At 36.4% G+C, this 16,128-nt stretch overlaps 2 protein-coding genes across 7 annotated transcripts; both read left to right on the forward strand.

Moving 5' to 3' along the window:
* Window positions 1-1,651: 1,651 nt before the first annotated feature.
* Window positions 1,652-9,506, forward strand: LOC111457427 (serine/threonine-protein kinase RUNKEL). The gene is made up of 11 exons (XM_023099612.1): window positions 1,652-1,935; window positions 2,060-2,149; window positions 2,489-2,541; window positions 2,671-2,746; window positions 4,348-4,409; window positions 4,504-4,582; window positions 4,668-4,724; window positions 4,850-6,517; window positions 6,753-7,625; window positions 7,952-9,080; window positions 9,166-9,506. The coding sequence occupies exons 1-10, from the start codon at window positions 1,888-1,890 to the stop codon at window positions 9,065-9,067; spliced, it is 4,122 nt and encodes a 1,373-aa protein (XP_022955380.1). The 5' UTR covers window positions 1,652-1,887; the 3' UTR covers window positions 9,068-9,080; window positions 9,166-9,506.
* Window positions 9,507-11,478: 1,972 nt separating this feature from the next.
* LOC111457431 (vesicle-associated protein 2-2-like) lies at window positions 11,479-15,987 on the forward strand. Of its 6 annotated transcripts, none has more exons than XM_023099621.1 (10): window positions 11,479-11,690; window positions 12,203-12,281; window positions 12,866-12,936; window positions 13,126-13,207; window positions 13,439-13,554; window positions 13,620-13,802; window positions 14,264-14,356; window positions 14,641-14,883; window positions 15,310-15,387; window positions 15,753-15,987. In XM_023099621.1, exons 2-10 carry the CDS (start codon window positions 12,233-12,235, stop codon window positions 15,861-15,863), a joined length of 1,026 nt encoding a protein of 341 aa, XP_022955389.1. In that variant the 5' UTR covers window positions 11,479-11,690; window positions 12,203-12,232; the 3' UTR covers window positions 15,864-15,987. The 6 variants fall into 6 exon arrangements, with proteins under 6 accessions (XP_022955389.1, XP_022955393.1, XP_022955392.1 ...); XM_023099625.1 differs by having other exon boundaries at window positions 15,756-15,987; XM_023099624.1 differs by having other exon boundaries at window positions 12,206-12,281.
* The last annotated feature ends 141 nt before the right edge of the window (window positions 15,988-16,128 follow it).

Below are 16,128 nucleotides of genomic sequence, written 5' to 3' on the forward strand. Positions count from 1 at the left end.
TTTCCACCTGCATTAAGGAAATGGTCTTCCAAACACGCTTCCCACGTGAGAAAATAATCGGGTTTCGGCCCATTTACTGAAACGTCGTCGGTTTGGGCCCATATGTGAAAACTGCCCATGCCGACATGTCGGGATGACCCTTTGTATCGAGCCCATGAAAATTGTTGGCCCATTTGTGGGATTTTTATTTTTTTTTCTTTTTGAGTAAAAATTCATTTAATGGTATCTCTTAAAATCTCAAAATAATAATCGTATTTATTAAATTTTTCAGGATCCGTAATTAAATCATTAGTGTATGATATATATATTTTTTAATTGATAGATCAATTTAATATTGAAAAAGATTTTATCTTCTCATATTCGGTTAATTATGTTGGATGATAGTCCCACATCGGCTATTTTAGAAAATGAAATATTGGTACGAGGCATTTTGTGGAAGCCCAAAGCAAAGCCATGAGAGTTGATGCTCAAAGCCTCCTCGAAAGCAATAAAAAATGACGAAGACTCTAAAGAGTCGAGCCTCAATTATGGGGAGAAAATGAGTCAAGCTTGCTCGACTCCAAATGAGTCGAGCCTCGATTGAGGGGAGGCATACTTTGTTCAAGGGGAGGTGTTGGATGATGAAAGTCCCACATCGAAACAAAGCCATGAGAGCTTGTGCTCAAAGTGGACAATATCATATCATTGTGGAGAGTCGTGTTCGTCTAACAAATTATAGGTGAAAATAGTATTTTTAAAATAGACTGTAGTCCTCGCATTCTCGAGCATGTAACCAAGAGAAGTCCAGTTGTACACGAGTCATGTCGACCCCTTATTACATTTTTTATTGTTTCTATCTCAAATGATGACAAGTCGATTCATTTAATCATGCTAGCTACTTCGTTTTCTACCCACAAAGTGAATCACATGAGCCACGTTGTGTCGTTTCTGCTCCTCACAACTATTGCTTCAATTGACATGTTATTAACCAAGAGATAGCATGCATGCATTATTGTATATACGCTCGAAAATTTATTAATATAATATTAAAATTTTATCAATTCGAGTAAAAATAGTGGTAAAAATGCCAATTATTATATATAGAACATACTAAAAGACTGATAATTTAATCCTTCCCATGAAAAAATAAAAATTAAAAACGTCACATTAAAATATTTTAAAAAACTAATCTACATTTATCAATTAGATTTTTAATTTTAAAATGTAGAAATTAATTGTATTAGAAAAAAAAATGTTGAAATCAATTGGTTATTAAACATATTATAATTTATCTTACTAATTTAGTAGGTAAAAAGAAAAATAATGTTATTTCACTGAATTTTAAGTTTATTTTAAATAAATAATATTGAAAACTAATACAAATCACTTGCCAAATATATGAATTAATTAAATTAAAAAAAATTACGTTTATTAATTGACTATTTTAACGGGTAGATGTGATTTCCCCCTAAAATCTTTTAGAATTTGATGAATTAAAAAAAATGCAACGGTCGAAATACACCCCACCCGCGAGTCACATGACCGTTTGAAAAATTTGAACGTATTACATTGCCACGTCACCCACTCACCTCAGCATTAACGTTCAGTTTTTATTTTAAATATTTTTATTTTATATTTATTTTTGTTTTTTTTTAATTATTTGATTGCAATTTCAATATCCGAGTGTTCCCGCTCATTTCCAGCTTCTCTCATCTCTTCGAACGGCAGAAGCAGATTCCACTTCTCTGCTTCATCTCTGCCACTGATCATAGATCGTCAAGAAATCAAGTTCGGTTCTCTCTCGTCTGTTGATCTCAGTCTCACTCTTTCTCTTTCTGTTGGCCGAGGAGTATTTTTGGTCGCTCGATTTTGTAATCTGAAACCCTAGCAACTCCGGTAGAGCTGAGAATGAATCAGTACCACATCTATGAAGCCATTGGCCGTGGAAAGTATTCGGTAACTACTTTCGAGCTTGTTTCTAGTTTTCAGAGTTTGATCAGTTTTAGTTTATCAGCGGCATTCTCTGCAATTGCTGGATTTTGTGCTGACTGTCTTTTTTTTTTGTTCGGGATGTTCCTAGACTGTGTATAAAGGGAGGAAGAAGAAGACGATCGAGTACTCCGCGATTAAAAGCGTGGATAAATCGCAGAAGAACAAGATTCTCCAAGAAGTAAGCCAGCAAAACTCTGCTGTCCTTTATGGAGAGTAGACTGTTCAAACGGATTTTTGATAAAAGATCTTGGTACATTTAGGATGGAAGTAGAACACTAGATTCGTTCAGCGCCTGCTGATTTACATGTGTAAAATCGATGCAATGCTCATCTTAAATTTTACTCATTAGTGCTAAAAGAATAATTGTATTTGCCTTCTATCTGCACTAATAATGCTTTTCGGAACCTCGATATCACCAGGCCCGACATTACGTATATGTTGTTATTGAATCAAAGACGCCAGTCCACTGTTTGTTCATAGATTCTAACGTAATATTCTACATTCTCATCTAATGCAGGTCAGAATACTTCACTCCCTTGATCACCCAAACGTACTCAAGTTTTACTCCTGGTAACATTTGGAAACGCTCGTCAATGTTTCTAAAAGGATCTTCTAAGCAGTCATCTTTGACCAATTTTGTCGATTTACAATCACTTCGAATTAAACATTCATTTTGCCCCATGTTTTTGCATTCTTAAGGTATGAAACGTCTGCTCACTTATGGCTGGTGTTAGAGTACTGTGTTGGAGGAGATCTCATGAGCATCCTGCGCCAGGTACATCAAACAGTTGATCCCCATACATGGAATTATAGTTTTTGCAGCTACCGTTAGAAACCTGTTAGGCTGTTCAATAAAAATATAGATCAAGTGTTATCACCGTGGAATTATAAGTTAAACTCTTCTTAACGTAAGACATGCTTCTGCTTACGAACAACACTGCCTAGTTCACCTTACTTTTATACAGAACTCCTTTTGCAGAGTCGGCTGTGATGCTTGCAACATACGATATTTGGGCATTTTGTTCACTTTTTATTGTTAATTTACAAATCTTCCAAAGGTTCACGTATCTCATAAGTCATCTGCTAGGGTTCTATAGAATATGGTAGGCCCTAGGGTATGTGGAGTGCACATTTCAAACGATATTTGGGCATTTTGTTCACTTTTTATTGTTAATTTACAAATCTTCCAAAGGTTCACGTATCTCATAAGTCATCTGCTAGGGTTCTATAGAATATGGTAGGCCCTAGGGTATGTGGAGTGCACATTTCAAACGATATTTGGGCATTTTGTTCACTTTTTATTGTTAATTTACAAATCTTCCAAAGGTTCACGTATCTCATAAGTCATCTGCTAGGGTTCTATAGAATATGGTAGGCCCTAGGGTATGTGGAGTGCACATTTCAAACGATATTTGGGCATTTTGTTCACTTTTTATTGTTAATTTACAAATCTTCCAAAGGTTCACGTATCTCATAAGTCATCTGCTAGGGTTCTATAGAATATGGTAGGCCCTAGGGTATGTGGAGTGCACATTTCAAACGATATTTGGGCATTTTGTTCACTTTTTATTGTTAATTTACAAATCTTCCAAAGGTTCACGTATCTCATAAGTCATCTGCTAGGGTTCTATAGAATATGGTAGGCCCTAGGGTATGTGGAGTGCACATTTCAAACGATATTTGGGCATTTTGTTCACTTTTTATTGTTAATTTACAAATCTTCCAAAGGTTCACGTATCTCATAAGTCATCTGCTAGGGTTCTATAGAATATGGTAGGCCCTAGGGTATGTGGAGTGCACATTTCAAACGATATTTGGGCATTTTGTTCACTTTTTATTGTTAATTTACAAATCTTCCAAAGGTTCACGTATCTCATAAGTCATCTGCTAGGGTTCTATAGAATATGGTAGGCCCTAGGGTATGTGGAGTGCACATTTCAAACGATATTTGGGCATTTTGTTCACTTTTTATTGTTAATTTACAAATCTTCCAAAGGTTCACGTATCTCATAAGTCATCTGCTAGGGTTCTATAGAATATGGTAGGCCCTAGGGTATGTGGAGTGCACATTTCAAACGATATTTGGGCATTTTGTTCACTTTTTATTGTTAATTTACAAATCTTCCAAAGGTTCACGTATCTCATAAGTCATCTGCTAGGGTTCTATAGAATATGGTAGGCCCTAGGGTATGTGGAGTGCACATTTCAAACGGTTTCTGCATACACCACTTGGCCTGCACGATCTTTTGTGTCATCTTGTGTGCAGATTTAGAATCTTTTGGCATAGTGAAAAGGGCAGAGGATTTAAAGTGCTTATGTCTAATCTTTGGAGTTTAAAGAATTAACGATATTAATTTGTTTTTGGATGAGTGGCAGGATGGAAAATTACCTGAAGATTCAATTCATGATCTTGCTAGTGATCTTGTCAGAGCATTGCAGTAAGACAGTCTTGGTTTATATGTTTCTGTATCCGTATCAGTATGTTTTTTAAACTCTTTGGTTGTATTGTTATATATAATCAAACAATTTCAGGTACTTACACTCGAAAGGAATCATATACTGTGATTTGAAGCCATCAAATATTCTACTGGACGAAAATGGACATGTCAAGGTATTTATGCCCCATTTTATTTGATTGGGTCGCTTCCAGTAGTTACTATTTTATTTAATTTCTTACTTCTTGTCCTGTTATGCAGTTATGCGATTTCGAACTAGCTAGAAAGCTTAGTGAAATATCAAGAACAAATTCATCGGTAGGTCAAAATCATTTTATTGTAGTAGTCTTCTTACGCTTGAACTTTTAGTTTTGGACTCAACTCCCATCACATTATTATTTCCTAAGAAGTTGCTTACTGTTTTCTTTGATGCACTTATTTAGGTGCCACAAGCGAAACGAGGCACACCCTGTTATATGGCTCCTGAATTGTTCAAGGAAGATGGTATCCACTCCTACGCGTCTGATATGTGGGCTCTCGGCTGTGTCCTATATGAATGCTTTGTGGGGAGGCCTCCTTTTATGGGAAGAGAATTCACTCAACTAGTAAAATCTATCCTCTCAGATCCTACCCCTATCCTCCCTGGTAGCCCTAGTCGTCCTTTTGTTAATTTGATTAATTCATTGCTAGTAAAAGATCCAGCTGAAAGAATACGATGGCCTGAACTTTGCGGTCATGCTTTCTGGCGAACTACAATCACTCCAGTATCTTTACCTCCAGAACCAGCTTTTGCAAATATGATAGATCAACATTCTAAAGCTTGTTTGTCGGAAAGGAATGGTGAAAAACTTGCACTGAACAGGACTCCTAGTTATCGAGAAAAAGATGCAAAGGGTATTTTAAGACCAAATGAAAATTCTGCTTTTGGCTCAAGTAAAAATGAAACACTTGCTAAAGGTACTCCAGGAAGTCAAAAAACTCAATCGAAGGTTTCTAGTAGGGTAGTTGAGGAGAAGAAATTGAAAGAAACTCCATCTGCTTCCAAGGGAGTAAATCTTTTAAGACTTTCAAGGATAGCAAAATTAAACTTGCAAAGAGAGAATGATAAAGAAAATTACAGAAGACCCGTTTCTAGCAATATCGAAAATGATTCTGAGGTTGAAATTAAGAACACTGATATGGAGCTTGATTTTAATGAGAATGTTGAAGATGAGTCTCATGATGAACCTGATGAGTCTGATAATTTAAATTGCAATCAGGACGACAAGTCATCAAATCAGAATCATCAGGGGAAGATGGAAGAGGCTCAAAATATGGGAGGAGACCTTTCCGATTATTCACCGGCTGTTAATATCAATGCCTCAGGTCTATCAAATAAGCATGATCAGGAATTACCATTGGGGCGTACAGAAGTGGTCGCTTCTTCACCTAGTGCTAGTCCTAGTCCTCAACTTAAGAACCAAAGAACTAAAGAAGGTTCAGCATATGCTCCTGATACCGATTCTTTGAAGACATCCAATAACCTTTCAGAGTTTTTTTGGCATCAATCTGATCTTTCGGTCAAACCAGTAATGCCGAGCAGAAAAGCTGATAAAATGTCAGATGTTAATACTACTACCCTTCCTTTTGAGGGATTGCAAGCACCCGACTTTGTGAAGATGCCTAAGGAGCGGATGGATGTCATGAGCAGTAGGATTATTGCTACTCTCAGTGGAAATACTAGTATTGGAGAGAAGCAAAATATGATTAGATATCTTGAGATGCTTAGTAACAATGCTGATGCAGCAAATATTTTGACCAATGGGCCCGTAATGCTCATGCTTGTAAAAATGCTCAAGCAGGCCAAGGTTTTGCAATTGCGTGTTCAACTCACATCACTAATTGGCTTGCTTATTCGGCACTCTACTTTCATAGAGAATGACTTGGCAAATTCTGGTCTTTTAGTTTCACTTACTGATGGACTCAGAGATAGGCAAGAAAAAGTTAGGAGATTTTCTATGGCTGCTTTAGGAGAGTTGCTTTTTTATATTTCCACTCAGGTAGAGCATAATAGCAACGCCAATCCTCCAGAGTCTCCTTTGAAGGACACTAGACCCCCATCTGGATGGCAGGTACTTTGTTCTCTTTGGTTATGACTTATTTTTTATTATACTTATCCTCATTCAATAAACACTGGGGAGGCATATTGTGTTCGTTGATAAATTTTTACTAACATCCTGAAGTTGACTTCAATTCAAAAACCACTTACCGAGTAGCTGTTGTTTTCTGACGCTGCATTCCATAAAAGATATCTTATTTACGATTTTTTTAAAACTTTACTCTTATGAAGTTCTTTCAATGGAACAGGTTCCAAATTCAATAATTTCTTTAGTCTCGTCAATTCTTCGAAAAGGAGAGGATGATATAACTCAACTGTATGCATTGAGGACCATTGAAAACATTTGCAGTCAAGGAGTAACTTGGGCATCTCGCTTTACTATCCAAGATGTGATCAGCAACCTATGCTACATATATAGAGCTTCTGGGAAATCTGAGAATATGAGGCTCACTGCAGGTTCCTGTTTGGTTCGCCTAGTCCGTTTCAATCCTTCCTGCATTCAGTCAGTTACAGACAAATTATCTTCCAAGGACATGGCATGTGCCCTTGTTAAGGGCAATCCACGTGAGCAGCAAATCACCTTAAATCTTCTAAACATGATCATGTTTGGAGGTCATGTCTTACCCAGCATTGGAAGGTACCTTCTACCTTTAATGGAGGAGAAGAATCTTGTCTCCAGTCTCGTATCCCTTATTGAGCAGGGAAGTGAAGTTATGAAGGGAAAGGCAATTGTTTTCGTGGCTTTTCTCTGTAAGAGTGTAAGACGATGGTTGCCTCACTTCCTTTGCAATCCCAGGTTACTTTCATCCGTGGACAGGCTCGCAAAGGAGAAAGACATCTTTGTCCAGCAGTGTTTGACTGGATCTGTGCATATTGTGGCATCTGTGGTGCCAAGTTTGTTGGATATGATTATAGGAGATATTCAACAAATGATGGGAGGACGACGTCTTGGGCATATCTCCTCTCCCCTTACTAGTCGTGCGGCTCCAAAAACCAACATTCACTTGTTTCCTGTTGTCCTTCATCTTCTTGGAAGTTTAACCTTTAAGCGCAAGGTTGTTAGTCCTCAGGTGCTACAGCAGTTGTCTGATCTAATCAGGCATATAGAGACACCATTTCAGGTAGGGATATTTTGACTGCTAAATTCCACACACGCATACGCATCCAGTATTTTAAATTATATAATTATTATTTTGTCCTCTTGAATTTTAGTTTATCTTAGGTTGAAATGAGGAAAAAAAGATTTTAAATTGAACATATTAAATGAACTGACTGTTGGCATGCACACAGGAATATTACTGTTGCCACCTCTGTAGAAATGTTATATCTGTAGAGTTTACGTACTCCACGAATCTATTGTGATGAGAGTGGCTGAGTATAGATGAAACACGTGATAACATTGTTTCTTGATGTGTTTTTTCTTTTTCACGTTTCAATTCATTTACAGGGCAGGGATGACTTCCAGATAACATTACTTCGGGTTATTGAATCCATCACAGAGGAATTCTCGGTCATACTTGAAAACCCAGATATTTTTATCCATAAAATTCTCCCTAGTTTGGCTGTTCTTTACAAAGGAAACAAGGATGGAGATGCAAGATTCTTATGCCTAAAGGTTCTCTTCGACGTGATGGTCATTTTCCTGAATGAACCGTCCTTGGATGGGCAAAAGTTGGAGGATCTAAAGCAGATAGCAAATTTGCACTTCCTCCCTCTCTATCCTGCCTTGATAGAAGATGATGATCCCATACCGATGTATGCTCAGAAACTTCTCGTGATGCTCATCGAGTGTAACTACATCAAGATTTCAGATATTTTACATCTAAAGACAATTTCCCAATGCTTTGAGTTTTTGCTTGGCGACCTTTCAAATGCAAATGTAAGTAGTGTAAAGCTGTGTTTGGCGCTGGCATCTGCTCCTGAAATGGAATCACGAATACTTTCTCAGCTCAAAGTCGTTAGAAGAATAGGAATTCTGTTAGAGTTCGTGTATGCCAAGGATATGGAGGATTTTCTCGAACCAACTCTTGGCCTTTGCAGAGCTCTCCTTCTGCGTTCTGTTAGTTGTAGAAAGGGCTTCATCTACTCAAAAGAACCGCTTCTTCTGGGTGATGGTACTACCGAGCAAAATGTTATTGTTAACCAGCAGGAATGCATTAGAGATATATCCGACTTCGGCAACAATTTTGGAGTCTTGTTGGAGTTGAGTGGGTCCTCAGAAGCCAATATTGCCGACATAGCCTCTGAATGTGTCGTGTTTTTAGTTATGGCGGCTCCTAGGGAAGGTACCACTGGTCTTCTGACAAATCTTCACAAGGTTAGTGTAATCCTGGAGTCCTGGCGGAGAGATGGATGCCTCTTGCTTGTGCAGAGAATGCTGCATTCTCTAGGTTACGCTTGTCGACAGTACTTGGCCCATGCAATGATATTATCGCTTTCCATGTCTGAAATTTCACGGATTGAGGCTATTATATCTGAGATCAAGAGTTCAGGCACGTCACGTTTAGCTAATGATGCAATGCTTGTGGCTATGGAGTTGCAGCGGCTTCATCGTTGTATTTGAAACCAGTGAAGTTGTGAGTGGCTAAATTGCCTAACTCGTTTTTGTCGATTCATCCAACAATTTTTCTTTGATTTTGACGATGAACTCATATCTCGCAGGTACTTTGTAAAATTGTGCCCAGTAAGATCTTTTGTTCTAATTTTATCATTCGTACAGAAGAGAAAGACCAACTGGAAAATGAGTGGAAAAAATGGATTTGAACTCCCCCAGATGGCATTGAGAAGGATACCCATCCAGTATCTACAATGTTCCGAACATGGAACGTGGTTCTTGGTGAGTTCAATTATTTATTTATTTGCCCATTTGTTACACACATTGTTACATGTCATCGAATTCTTATTGTATGTGTATATATCTTTGTACTGTGAATTTCTTCCACTGACATCTGCGCATATCTTTTGCTTTATCAGAGCATAATTTTATTTCATTTAACTGTTAATGCGTGGCTCCCTTGTTTCAATGTGACCATAGCTTTACCTTTCTAGGATCACTGCTTAGGGATTTTAATTTCATAAAAAACTCATTTGGTTTTGAAAAAATGCTGGTGAGCATTGAAATGTATAGCCTAGTACATTATGATACATAATGGAAGATTTTTTTTTTTTTTTTTTTTTTTTTTTTAATTTTTAGAGTAGATAGTCTTTCTTATCAAATGGTAGACATGTTGGTTTTCTATTCATTGGGGAGCCTCCTCTCCGCATGAAGAGAGGAGAGGTGTTTGACAACACTTTTGTTTAGATAAGGGTAACGTGTTCTTGTTGGATGTTTATCATCATAATAAACAATTTTCAGACATTAGTTAGACACTAATATGTACATAGTGTAAATATAGATCAAAGATTTGTTAAGTAATGTAAGAGAAAAATAATATACGTTAGGCGTAAATACATTTCATCTTTGAGAGCATATAAATGCATAATCGAATTATGTGTCATTGTAATGTTTATCTTAATTTTTTAAAAATAATGTATTCATATTGTGTTAAATTTGGTATCTTGTGCTTTATCTATACTTTCCAAACTTCTTAAATGAATGAGGAAAATATTTGTGGAGAATTACGAAGTATTGAAATTAAAATAGGTTGATGATATAACTCCTATAGACTTTGGAAAACATTGAAGTATTCATGTTAGTAAATAAATGCGATCACCAATAACTCCTATAGACCCAATGATTATGGTTTGACTTAGAAGTAACGCTTAATTGCCTTTCAAATAGGTTCACCAATAAAGATGTCGAATCAATTCCACGTTAGTTAATATAATTAACCCTTTTGTGATACTGCTTATAATTTATGGTAAAATGCATTACATTACGGTAATTGCATAATTATGAAATTAGTACCTAAGTTGCATAATACCTAAGTTTCCAAGTCAAGTTACTTCCTTTACCACGTTTATTACCATATAATTTTTCTAAATTTTTTAAATTTAAATACTAGGCTATAAATGTAATGAAACTTTTAATATATAGCCTTCAAAATTGGCAAAGATACCTTTTTTAAATAAGGTGTTTTGAATTTCTAATTTTTAATAAAAGTAATTGTATTTTAATTAGTCAAATGATACTCGAGTTTAATATTAAAGATGTATTAATTATTAATTATTAAATTATACTTGAGTTGGTCCATGTAATAATGTTAAGTTGTCCTATGGTTCTTTTTTTTTCCTACTTCATATAAATTTATACCAAGAGAGTCCGATCGATGAAAAAATTCTTTAAAAGCAATATAAACATAGATCGAATAAAATTTAAGAGTTTACGAGACTTTTTTTTTATTATTCTTAAAAATTAGTTGTATTTTAGGCCAATGAGTTAAATTAATTTTAAAATATAACTAGTTAATTTTTCAATTTGATTGTCATACTAATTAAAATCATTATAAATAAATTTTTAAGGTATATTATGGTATACTTATTGATAAATAGAAAATTAAATTATTTAAAATTATTTTAATAATTTGACTTTAAACTAATAATAATTAATTATCTAAAGATAATTAAGTTGTTAGAAGTAATTAGTGAAATTAAAAAACTATTATTTATTCCAATAAAATTGTGAAGACATTCACTTATTTATTTATTTTATTTTGAATAAACTCTATTAATTAATTTATTTTAATTTACAAAATTATTATAATTATTATTAGTCAATGTACACAAATTAGTAGAATAACTCAACTTGTTAGGTATATGTTTTAGATTAATAAATCAAATGTCGAATCTCTTTACCTCATATTTTTTTGAACTAAAAAATACAAAATAAAATAATAATAAAAGAGAAAATAATAATAATAATAATAATAATAATAATGGAGTTGAAGCCGAATCGAATGGAGCCGAGCCGAAGTTGTATTTTCAAAAAATTTAACGGCCGAGAGGTAGCCGACCATTGGAGCGGAGGAAATGGCAGAGAGACCCGCGCAGCCATCGTTACCATTTTTCTTTGCTTTCACTTCTCCCCTTCTCTGCTTCCATTTCCACTCAATTTTCTCTTCCGATTCTCCGCTTAGATCTCTCCAACAAACTCCTCACTCACCCACCCACCCACCCACCCCCTTTCCCTCTGCTTTATTTGCTTGCTCAAGTTCGAATTCAATCGCGTAATCGCTTCAACTGGATCGGTACTGTATTTTTACCCCATTTTCTGTGCTGTTCTTGATCGGATTCTTGGTGTTTTCTCAGACTCCGATGTTGTTCCCGCTTTCAATTTCGTGTATGTTGTGTGTCTTGAAGGGTTTGGCGAGTTTTGTGGAGAAATGGGTTACAGTTGGGGTCTGATACATTTGGTCTTTGAGATTTGTGATGATGGTTATAGTTTGATGAAGGGCGGTTTTCGATTATTTGAATTCGTGAGTTTGTGGGGTTAATTTGTTGGTTTTGTGCTAGATTACGGTTTTTCCAGCAGTCTCGGGTAACGTAAGAGTTGATCTGATTGTTTTTCTTAATTGCATAGGTGTGTTCATTGTTCTTATTTTGTTACCACCTCGCTTTGCCCTCTCTGGATGAATAGATCAATGGAGTTTATTACTATATCTACTTCATTTCATTAGTTTATGAAATTTTCCCATCTTGGGTCACTTCAACTACTTGCCTCTGGCTTTGATTACTAAGTTTTTCTGCAATGGCATTTTAGAAGTTGGTCGTTTCTTAAGCGGATAGATTCATGACTATGGAGCTTTTCGAAATTCATCCGGGCGAACTTAAATTCACTTGTAAGTATAAGTGAAATCTTGTTTAATACATGGTGAACATTCAATTACATATTATCAGGCAAGATGGCAGCGAGACCATTGCAGAATTTGACTTGCATAGTCTGGAGTTGTCTTAGATGAAAGTGTGAGATCCCACATCGATTGGGGAGGAGAACGAAGCATTCTTTAGAAAGGTGTGGAAACCTCTCCATAGCATACGCGTTTTAAAAACCTTGAGGGGAAGCCCGAAAGAGAAAACCCAAAGAGGACAACATCTGCTAGTAGTGGGCTTGGGCCGTCACAGAAAGTGAGGCTTAAATTATGATATAAAAGATCGGTAGGCCTGGACCGACTTGTTGCTTACATGTGCTAGCTTGTGATAAGAAGAAAGCATACCAAATCTTTTGAATTATTTAGCTAGTGGGAGTTTGTTTCTTGACCAGTGAAGTTGAAGCGTTCTATAACATTTACTTGTTAGTTAACTAAACTTTTTAGAATATAAAAGATCCCAATGTCCCTACCTGTTTGTATCTGCAAAGAACAAAAGATAGAAGAATGTTCACGCAGTGTTATTTTGACAAGTTTTGTACACTTTCTTTCTCCAGTTGAGTTGAAGAAGCAAAGTTCATGCTTGATACAACTTATCAATAAGTCTGAGCAACATATTGCTTTCAAGGTACATTATTCCAAATGGATCGCACAAAATATTTTCGTGCAAGTACCATATCTTTTCAATGTCGTGTTTGTTATAATTTTAATTAGTACAATTAGAAAAAAAAACGTTTTTACGAATAGGGTCCGAACTTGAAAAGAATCCTAAATCCTCGTTTAGCTTCCATGTTTAATATACGAGCTCTTTTCGCAGGTGAAAACTACATCTCCCAAGAGGTACTGTGTTCGACCTAATACCGGCATCATTAAGCCCAAGGATATGTGTGACTTCACAGGTATCTCTGCCTGTCATTCTTTTAAAATGTTGGTGGTGGTGTTAACATAGATTCGGCTCATGGACTTAACTATCAATCCATCTTAAACCATTTCAAAGATGTAATAAGGTGGACAATTTGATGCAATCTCGAAAGCCTCTGAAAAGTTTCTTTTTATTTTAATTTTATCATTTGTATTTATGCTGTTCAGCTCTGATGGATTACTTGCTCTTCACTCTTGGATCTATGCAGTCACCATGCTAGCTCAGCGTACAGCTCCAACTGATATGCAATGCAAAGACAAGTTCCTGGTCCAAGGCACGGTCATCTCCCCTGGAACACCTGAAGAGGACATCACATCTGACATGGTGAGAATTTGTAGTCGTTGCTTGTTTTGCAGGCCTTTTTCTAAGATTTTTGATATGCAAGGCAGTTTGCAAGAGATAAAGGCAAGCACATTGAAGAGAAGAAGCTGAAGGTTTTTCTTGTAAGCCCGACACCACCCCCTGTCTTGCTACCAATTAATGGAGAGTTGAAACTAAATTCAAATTATGAAAATTCCATGCCAAGAGATGGAATGCAGACAGGAGTTGAGAACATACCTCCATCTCATAAGGTTAGGCTAACTGTGCACCTCTCACGTGTGTATGTTGTATGTCTGTTGAGAACATTTCTTTACTTCTCTCTCCTTCTAGTCTCCACCTACTTCTTTCTGATTGGAGGATGGCGCCTAGTTTCAAATTATGAGGATATTATAATATGCGTATATGCAATATGGTGTGAGAATCCCACATTGGTTGGGGAGGAGAACAAAACCCCCTTTACAAGGGTGTGGAAACCTTTCCCTAGCAGATGCGTTCTAAAGCCTTGAGGGAAACTCCGAAAGGGAAAGCCCAAAAAGGACAATATCTGCTAGCGGTGGGTTTGGGCCGTTACATATGGTTTTTAACTGAAGCATATAGACTGTTTATAGTTAGTATACGTAGGTTAACTTTTGATGGAAAAACATTGTTTCGATTGTGGTTGAACTTTTTTTTTTCATAATTTATCTCTTGATTGGAAATTGATGTATTCTAGGTTGCTAAGGATTCCAATGGACTTGATACCCTTGAACACATAGATGAACTTAGATCAGTTGATACCCCAGTAGTGTTATCTCCACCTTATAAGGTATGGCCATACAAACAACTCTGTCATGTCATAACTGCTTATATTTATATTCAAATAATAAATATTCTTGTCAGTCTCTCTCTAGTTTTCATTTGTAAAGGGGATTTCCCATAGAGGTATATGCCTGTTTTCCATTGTTACATGCTCGAAATCCTTGAGTTTCTGGTCTTAATATTGCATGAAAAGCTACATATGGTTGTCGTATGGTTATCGATGTCCTACCTTCTTTAAATATATATTCTGTCTTTTTTCGTTGTGTGTTCGAATGATATTATGCGTATCAGGTAGCCGAGGGAGTTGAGAAAATTGATACTAGTAAAGATTCAGATGAGAATAGAGCAGCTGAGGATGCTGCAACGATACGAAATGAGGATATGGTGGCCGAACCAATTGACAATATTGAAACTACGCCAGCTGAGGAAATTAAGGAATCAAAACCGGCGAATGATCTGCCGAAGTTATACTTAACTAAAGACTTTGAAGAGCTGAAATCAAAGCTAACGCTCATGGATGCGGAGCTAGTTGAGGTATATGTCTTCTTTTGAAGCTAGATTATCATGTATGCCCTGTTGCAATGTTTATGTCCTTATGCTGCTAACTATGTCTCTACTTTAACTCACTAAGCAATCTAACTCCTCAGCAATTACTTACCTCCTCCTTTCCGTTCTCTCCCACGTTAATAACGTTCCTTATTCTTCCTTCCACGTCATTACTCGGTTAGGTATTCGTCGATACAACAATAATTGCCTCCTCAAGAGCATACTTATAGTGCGGGGTCGAATCTTCTTAGAAAGGAAAAAAAAATTCGTTTTAGTCACAAATCCTTTTATTAGTAATGCATATACATAAAGAGCAAGGATTCATAACGCCCAGTGTAGCTTTCATGTTGTTAGTTGCTACTAGATATAACTATTTTTTCTGCTAACAATGAATAGTTTATGAAACCTATGCAGGCTGAAGCTACCATAATGAGGCTGAAACAGGAGCGAATGGTAACGACTCGAGAAAGGGAAATGCTCAAGCGCGACTTAGTAAGTGTTTTTTGGTCTTTACCATAATAGGCTTAGATCAGATGCAAGCAAGCTCGTATCAAACCCCATATTCATGCGTTGCCATAAATATGACAATCTTAGCATATCGAGTTGCTTCATTGATTAGTTTCATTAGTTTGGGAATGATTAAAAATATGATTTGAGTTATCCATCCCTTCGTCATCTTTGAAAATGATGTGGGATAGTTTTCTCAATCTTAGCATCGTATCGAGTGGCTTCATCGATGTCACGTAACCATTGTCACTGTTTTCGGGATGGAGGAACCTATCAATTAGAGCCTTTATTCATGATGGGTTCTGATCATTACAGTATTGAGGCACCCTGATACTGATTTCTTGATGTAGGAGACATGGAGAAGAACTGGGCAAAGGAGTATCAAAGTGGGCTTCCCCTTAATATATGTTGTGATGGCTGCTTCTATCAGTCTTCTTATTGGATATTTCATTCATCCCTAGCAGAAGCACAACAAATCAATTTGTCTTTGTTGTATATTGACTTGATGTGTGTTCTTGCAGTCCAATTATTTTCATTGTAAAGCGTTTTTTCTCTCGATTATTTTATCGAATATCAGCGGGAGGATTTAAGCCTACGGATACAGATATCTAAATACTCGGGCCAAGAAAGTGAGTGTGGAGAGATTTGAACCTCTATTCTCGAGAAGATAGTTCTACGGTATAAACTTTCAAACTAAGTTAAACCTGTCATTATTCATTGGAACGA

The sequence above is a fragment of the Cucurbita moschata genome, unplaced genomic scaffold (assembly GCF_002738365.1).
Source record: "Cucurbita moschata cultivar Rifu unplaced genomic scaffold, Cmos_1.0 Cmo_Scf00020, whole genome shotgun sequence".
In the NCBI taxonomy this organism is placed as follows: Eukaryota; Viridiplantae; Streptophyta; class Magnoliopsida; order Cucurbitales; family Cucurbitaceae; genus Cucurbita; species Cucurbita moschata.